General features: G+C 23.1%; 1 protein-coding gene across 1 annotated transcript; it reads left to right on the forward strand.

Moving 5' to 3' along the window:
- Positions 1 to 306: 306 nt before the first annotated feature.
- LOC113548968 (queuine tRNA-ribosyltransferase accessory subunit 2-like) lies at positions 307 to 6968 on the forward strand. Its single transcript, XM_026950085.2, has 9 exons — positions 307 to 671; positions 731 to 883; positions 1434 to 1552; positions 1857 to 2013; positions 5784 to 5978; positions 6067 to 6230; positions 6317 to 6409; positions 6486 to 6611; positions 6680 to 6968. The coding sequence occupies exons 1-9, from the start codon at positions 540 to 542 to the stop codon at positions 6741 to 6743; spliced, it is 1203 nt and encodes a 400-aa protein (XP_026805886.1). The 5' UTR covers positions 307 to 539; the 3' UTR covers positions 6744 to 6968.
- Positions 6969 to 8265: the final 1297 nt, after the last annotated feature.

Raw genomic sequence — 8265 nt, forward strand, 5'->3', positions numbered from 1 at the left:
CTTATAATGATGTTTTTAAGTGATTTTTTAAGCACTTATTTTTAAGATTTTAAGTGCTATAAGTCCCCAGACCTGCTAATAACTTAATAATAAACATATGTCAAACACAAATTCACATTAATTAGCAGACAAAGATTGCAGTAAGTATGAATATTAAGCATTGTATTTACATACAAAACCATGGCCGCCCGCGAAACTCTCCTACGGATGACGTCATGCGTAATAAGACGCTGCGGGGGAATTGCTTTGTTTACATGACTATGAGATAACTTGTATAATCTATAAACTTTGACTATAGAATACTCTATGGTAATCTCAGATAGATAGTAAGACCGTGTTCTTCACAATTACTAGAAAACTGATAACGATTAACCCGCGTGGTCAATATGCGAGAAAGTATTTGAAATTAAAATGTTTAAATTTTGAATAATTTAATTTGTTTGGGCATTCTATCTTCATCGGGAGCAAAAATATTATACTCATATATACCGTCTTACCTCTCTTGTCCTGTCAATATAATTTTCTTTCGAATATCATCTATGGAGCAAGCCGGGTTTTCAGTTGTCACGGACAGACACAATGATATACCATCGACAAATGGACCCAGACTCGGGACGCTGAAACATTCAAACTCTAAAATCCTCACTCCAGCGTTCATGTTTTACACTAAAGTAAGAAATGCTATATCCCTTGCAATACTGTATATATATTTTTTTTGCGATTTTTCTAGTGTGGAAGTGTGCCATACATTTCGAGAGAAGTATTCGAAAAAATTGTGCCCGATAATCAGGTGTTGTTTAATTTCCCGTTGCCAACATGTTTGAGTTTCCACCAACCACTGAAAGAGTTTAAACGCGGTCTCAACGCATTTGTTGGTCTTGAGGTATATATTAATTTAATTACAAACATTGATCACTAATATTGATTTAAAATACTTGTGAATAGCTAGGGTATGTAGTTGCACTAGATTAATGATCTTATTTTTAATCATTATTGTTTATAGTTTTATTATTTAGAAGATATTTTAGTGTTTTTTATTTTTATTTAATCAGGAATCTTAATTTGAACAATTTTTGTACTTATAACAAAACAGTAGATTTATGAGATTGTTCAGTTATTATAGATTTTACTAGGGCAAATTGTAAATTTTAATTTGCCTCTCCCATTATAATTGAACCACAAAAAGAACTGTCTACCCTTAATAGTAGTTTATTAAATTTTCAAATTGCATAAGGTTATATTTTTAATATTACAGTACCTAATTGTATTTTATTAATTTTATTAAAGTTTAATAACATTCACTCAAAAGTCAAAACATAATGGTATTTATACTAATGTCTATTAGTATCTTATAATTTACTACTATAATTTTTATTTAAATATATTTGTATTATTAAGTTTTATTTCAACAATGAATATTTACATTTTTTTAGAAGTATTTGTCGTGCTGTTCAATAACTGACTGTGTGGTGGATAACCCACAAGGTTATAATAAAAAAGACAGTGTTGCTATTAAAACCAAAAGTGGAAATCAATTAATCAACTATGGAAAGTAAATATTACAGTTAAATATTGCAAATTACATCAATAACAACTAACAAGCAATTCATCTATTTTAATTTTTTAATTTTTTATTTAACTTAAGTTATTTAATATTAATCAACTGCTTTTAAATTTAATTCATAAGTATTGTACCTATCATATAGAATAAATAAATAATTCTATAATTTTTTGCTAAGCTTTATTATTTTAGCAAATATCTTAAGATACAAAATAAAGTTATAACATTTCTATATCATAATTTCTATTAAGAATTACAATGCATTATACAATTTATTAAAATATGTTGTATTTAGATATATGGATATCATAGAAGTATTCAAACCTACAATGTATGTTACCCTAAGCATTTCGGATATTAATTTGGATAGTTCACCTTCAGCAATTGAAAAGTCAGTCAACATTTCAAATAGACTTTTTAAAAGTTGCCTAGAACGGCATCATCAATCTGAAGTGAGTATTTATTTATTTGTATAAATTTTGGTGCCTTTACTATTTAATACTTAATTTATTTATAATTTATGAATATAAATAACTATAATTAGGATTTGAATCTTCTTGGATTTACTTGTTTTTTGTGATAATTGTAAGATATTCTAGGTGAGATATATATTTGTTTTGTGAAATTGTAAAATTAAATACAAAGTCATTGTATATTATATTTTATATACCCCTCTCCTCCCACCAAAAAAGCATAAATGACAAAATTTAAGCATTTTTAACAACTATTGATAATATAAACAGTGCATATATTCATATTATATAAATATGTTTTGTATAACACTATAATATACTATGCAAACTATATCTGTTATTATAATCAACACTGCATTTTTAACACACTATTGAATTTATCGTCTAATGACCTTTAATTATGATAAAAATTTTCATACCTAAACAATCTGTCACACATTAGTTGTATAAAAGTATGCTTCATTCATAAATTATAGGTCATTTATAAAAATAAAGTACTAAAATATTCATGTGATAATGTACAATTATTACATACATATTTACATATTAATTATTTTGTTTATTATAATGAACATATTTTTATAATTATTTACCTATTAAATTCATTTCATTGATAGCACATGTAACATTTTATCATTACCATTTTTAGATATGACATTTTTTGTAATTACTTCTCAATTTTTGTTTAATATTTATTGATCAACTTATGTTATTTGTTTTTTTGATATTAAAGTGATTACATTAAGAAATTAAGTAGTTAGTAGTGTATCATAGAATATTATGTTCTATGATTATATCAATGATGCTATAGTTGTATAAAAAATCTAGAGGAATCCATAAGAACATTGAAGTTGTGTGGCCTTATGCCAATAGGCTCATATTTACAAAATACCTCAATAGACGATATATTAATAAACAGTTAATGTATAATATTTAATCTATAACATACAACTATTAATATTTCCCTGATTGAATATGGATGACAATTTAAATAATATTTTGTAGTTGAAATTGTTAACTTTAAATTTTTTATTTCATTATTTTTTATGTCTATAATAAATGTATTATTTGCTGCTTTTCTTTTCCCTTGTTTTGATAGAAATCTTACAAAATGTTTTCATTTTATAATACTCGTATAGTTAAGATTCTTTTTACATATAATTTGTTACAAAATAAAGTAAATTATTCTAACGTTAATTAAATCTTGAAGTCATATATACCTGAATAATGATTACTGACAAGTTATAATATGTTATAATTTGTTTTGAAATAAACTGTTATTGATTTAGGAAACTATTTGAATGAAAAATGTATAAGTTAAATAATAATAATCATAAGTATAGGTATAGTTGTATTTATATTATTTAAGTTAAAACAATGTTTAAAAAAAACATTCTATAAATTAAATAGGTACATAATTTTATGTTTTTTATTACATTTTTCTTAGATTACTTAATTCTTGTATTAATCCAAATAATAATGATTATGAGCACCCTAATGTGTTTACAGTTTTAATTTTTGTGTTAGATTTATACAATAACTGATACATCCATCACCTGAAATCCAGATTAATGATTCTGGTATAAAGCCCTCATTTAATGTGATTATCATACATCACTCCTATTATTGATAAGTACTTAAAATTAACGTTCAGTTCTTTCTTGCTGTATTTATACTTATCTGTAATCTGAACGTTATCAAGTTTTTGTTTAGTATATATATATTGTTTAGGTGCATTCATAACAAAACCATATAAGTGTCTAAGCTATTCTGTTTATTTTGTTATTACTCATTACATTTTTAAAAGGTAATTAAAATGAAAACTTAATCATTTTTCTATTAAACTGTATTATCACAAAAAATAAGTTTAATATATTTTATTAATCAGAATAAATAATTTGATTTCAAGAAAATACAACTATAATCATTTCGATGTTAAAAAAAATGAATGTACCATGTTTGTTTCTTAGAAAGATAGTATTGTTATATGACCTATTACAATATTTTATATTATTTCTTTTTATTCTCTTAGATAATAATACAAATCATATTAGTAATATGTTATTGTTGTTACGATGAAATTATAATTTGTTTACTTACGTATTATATATTACTCAGTATTATCATTTAACAGTTGAAATAATTACTAATAAATAATAATCAATGATAAAGCTTAACTAGTTAATTATTAAGCAATAAACTACATGTATTATATTTTACTAAATCTATTCTAAAATTGCTGTTTTCTATAAGGTATATTATCAATAGATTTATGAAAGTTTGACAATTCATATTAATACATTTTTATCTAAATTGAATATTGAAATTAAAAATTTGTCAAATTTTATTGTCCCATTTTTTATTAACATTATATTTTTGGTATATTTAATTATTTAAATAATTATACTACACTAAGCATTAAACGATTATTATACCATCAATTGTTTTTAAAAAATACATTATAGCTAATTGGCTGTTATTGTGTTGGGAAAAAAACTATTAGATTAATCAATAGTTAAATTCTATCAGGTATAATGATTATATCTATAGTTCAAAATTGTTATATGTATTGAATCTTACAAAATCTGTATTAGAAAATTGAATATAACTATAAATAAAAATTAACTATAGACAATAATTGTATTTTTAATCATACAGTTTAATGAATTTAAATAACTATACTTTTCATAGTCAAATTTAATTTATTTTAAAATAAAAAAATGTATAATCTTAATTATTTAATATTAATAAAATCAATGATCATTTTTTCTAATTATCAATATATGTGTATATTTAGTAGAATAATATCATTATATTTTATTGCTTAGAAAATATATGGCTGTAAAATTTAGAAAAATAATTTTTTTTAAATTAAACTTATTAGTTATTTATCCTTACTATAGTATTATTATATATAAGATATTACATATTTATAAATATTTTAAATGTTAAATATACAGTATACAAGTTGATTCATTGTGTATCCTTTAGTAATGTATTGATTCAAATTCTTGTTTTTGGAATATTTAAGTTAAATGAAGTCTTAAAACCATATTTTTAGATACTTGAATTTAAGGTTTATACCATTTAAGGAGTATCCTGAGGCGATATCAACATCCCCATGTCTAATGAAAACCAACCATAATTATTATGAACTGTTATGCAGTATATATTTTTGAACATGTTAATGTACCTAAATCAAAATTTGAATGAATAGCTTATAGGTACATTTATTGTAAGAATTAAGCATTCTTAAAAATAGTTTCATGTAAAATATAAAATAGGTATGCTATTTTAGTCTAGTACACTTATACAATATACATAGATAATTTTTACAATTATTATAAAATGCTAAAATATTATTATTTACTTCAATTATCATATCTTTAAACCTATTATTATAATTTATAATTACATGAAGTAAAATAATTCAGAAGCTACTTGTCCAAATTTTGATTTATATACATCTAAATCATTGATTAAATAAATTTAATCAATATCTAAATAGTAATAATAATAACAAAAAATGCAGTAACACAGTATACTATTTAGATGAAAAAAAAATCTAATTTATTTGAAAATATTGTATACTGAAAAATTGTTGAATAAAAAATCAGGATTTGAGTAAATTCATTACCAAAAAAAAAATGGCGAGGATGGGTAAACATACTTGATGGATTAACCCTATATATGAAAAATAGGATGATAATTATATTGCATAAAATTTATTTCCTAATATTTATTTTTAGGTATTAAAACAAAGTTGTATGATTGCTCCAATCCAAGGTGGTTATAATGTACAAGAAAGAATTCGATCAGCAACGTTTTTATCAGAATATCATGATGATGTATTAGGATTTCTATTTGATGGATTTTTTACTGATGGAAGTATTGTTGAAGAAATCCCTAGTGATCTTATTCTTCCCATTGTAAATAAAACAATGGTAGGTACTTATGATTCAAACACTACTTAATTAACTTATTTAAATTTTATATGTATTTAAATAATTACAAATTTTTTATTCAACATAGGAATGTCTCCCATATGATAAAATGAAAATCATATTTGGTGCCTGGACTCCAAGTTTAATAATTGATTTTATAAATAGTGGAGTGGACATGTTTGATTCATCTTTCCCATACATCACAACTGAACGAAATTCGGCTTTAATATTTGATTATAGTTTAAAATATAAGTGAGATTTTTTTTTTTCATTTTAATTATATTAAATATATTAAATCTTTTACTGAGCATACTAAAATGTATTGTTTTGAATTCCAGAAATGAAAGTATTATCATGGACATTCTTAATCATAAAACAGATGAAAATGTAGACAGTTCAAATGACTATGAAATATGTTTGACAGACACAAGGTAATTATTCATTTTTTAAATTGTGTAATTAAATAATATTTATTAATGTGTATGATTTGGAATGAAATAAATGTAGTCATTTTGAGAAATTTGTACCAATAAAAGATTCATGTACGTGTTTGACCTGTAAAAAACATACTCGATCTTACATTCATCATCTACTGGTCTCAAATGAGCTTTTAGGTTCTATATTATTAACCATGTAAGTATATTGAAAAATATCAACCTAAATATAGATCATGTTAAAAAATAATTATTTATATTTTTCAGACACAATCTACATTACTTTAATCAATTTTTCAAGGATATTCGTGAAGTATTGATGAAAAAATAAATAAAAATTCTAATTTATTTTAATAATTATGTCTACATTTATTGTTTATACACTACTACACTAGTAAATTGAGTAGATACTATTATATGCTCTGCCGCTCTGGTATAAACTATCTTTCTCAAATTATTTTGTAATTATTAATTATTTCTCAAAATTTCAAAAAATTTGAGTTAGTTTAAAAGTTTTGATCATAATTTATATTTATCTGAATCGGTAAAAAAATTACTTGTTCTTGTTCATTTTTTTTATTCCCTCCTATTCTAAAATCTCACTTTTTTATATTTATTTTTCACTAATTAACTATCACAAAAAAATTTCTTTTCAAGCAAAGAAACTAGAATTATAACTTAAATATTGAAATATTAATACTGGAATAAATACATTTGTAATTAAATTATTTAGCAGACATTGACCAGTGGTTTTGAGTATGCACTATGGTGGTGGATTTAAACTACCTACATTTTTGAGTAGGTAGGTAGGTAAAAATATTAATCTAGAATAATTAATACTATTACTATGGAAAGTAGGTACTAGATATTTGCCTAGTTACATATTTAAATTATTATAGTATTACTATGTTAATTATTATTATTATTATTTATTATTTACATAGATATAATTAAAATTCATTTAGTTAATACTTATATTAATTTTAAACAGTGTTGAGTTGATGACCACTGTTCAAATAATTTAATGAATTATATATTTCTAATACTTAATATTTATAATTGTTCAAGAAATGAATTTATATTTGATGCTTTAATATATTGTACTTCAAGTCATTTAATGTCGGATTAGCTCAAAAAGGCTTACTGTGAATTGTAGTTTAAAAGGTCTACATTTTGAACATTTAAACATTTTTAATACATAGAGAGACCAATAATATAGTTGAGGTCTGCCATAAAGTCACATATCTATACTTACTATAGTCTAGTTGATTTATATCATGTTATTTTATGCAGTGTGTTAGTGTGCTTGGGTTGACTAACCGCCTAACCTTATCTATACAAATTTCTATTAAAGTATAATAATTATTTATATAACATATTAGTTACACGTAATACGTATGAATTATTAATTGGGTAAAAGATTGAGAAAATGTTGACCAATGATCTTGTCTTTGATGAAATATTTCTATGTAGATAAGTATTATATATAAGTGTATATGAAAAACAGAAGTTCCTCAATCATTCATTATCAATGCTTCAATCGTTATGCAAATGAAATATTCATAAATAACTGTTCCACAGATGTAAGCTTATAAAAAAAATCATGAAATAATTCATATTTTATTTCATTTTGACTTAAGGTTTTTTTGGACAATATTCCGTTTCGGGATCATTGAGAAGGCTGGTCTAGGCTAATAAGAGACAATTTTAATGACTAAATTAAACCTTAATCGTCATTTTTCATTTGGTATAAATGCATGGAAACTTTCAATCAAAATTTTTGTGAACAATTCAGTGGCGCAAATAGGGGATAAAAAATAGAATTTAGGTATATCATTTTTTAATAAAAGTTG

This window comes from Rhopalosiphum maidis, chromosome 1 (genome assembly GCF_003676215.2).
Source record: "Rhopalosiphum maidis isolate BTI-1 chromosome 1, ASM367621v3, whole genome shotgun sequence".
Classification (NCBI taxonomy): Eukaryota; Metazoa; Arthropoda; class Insecta; order Hemiptera; family Aphididae; genus Rhopalosiphum; species Rhopalosiphum maidis.

Excerpts from the sequence above, each read along its gene's own strand:
- LOC113548968 (XM_026950085.2), top strand. The coding sequence starts at position 540 with ATGGAGCAAGCCGGGTTTTCAGTTGTCACGGACAGACACAATGATATA. Across the intron at positions 884-1,433 it reads ACGCATTTGTTGGTCTTGAG|AAGTATTTGTCGTGCTGTTC; the intron begins GTATATATTAAT and ends ACATTTTTTTAG. Across the intron at positions 6,612-6,679 it reads GGTTCTATATTATTAACCAT|ACACAATCTACATTACTTTA; the intron begins GTAAGTATATTG and ends TATATTTTTCAG.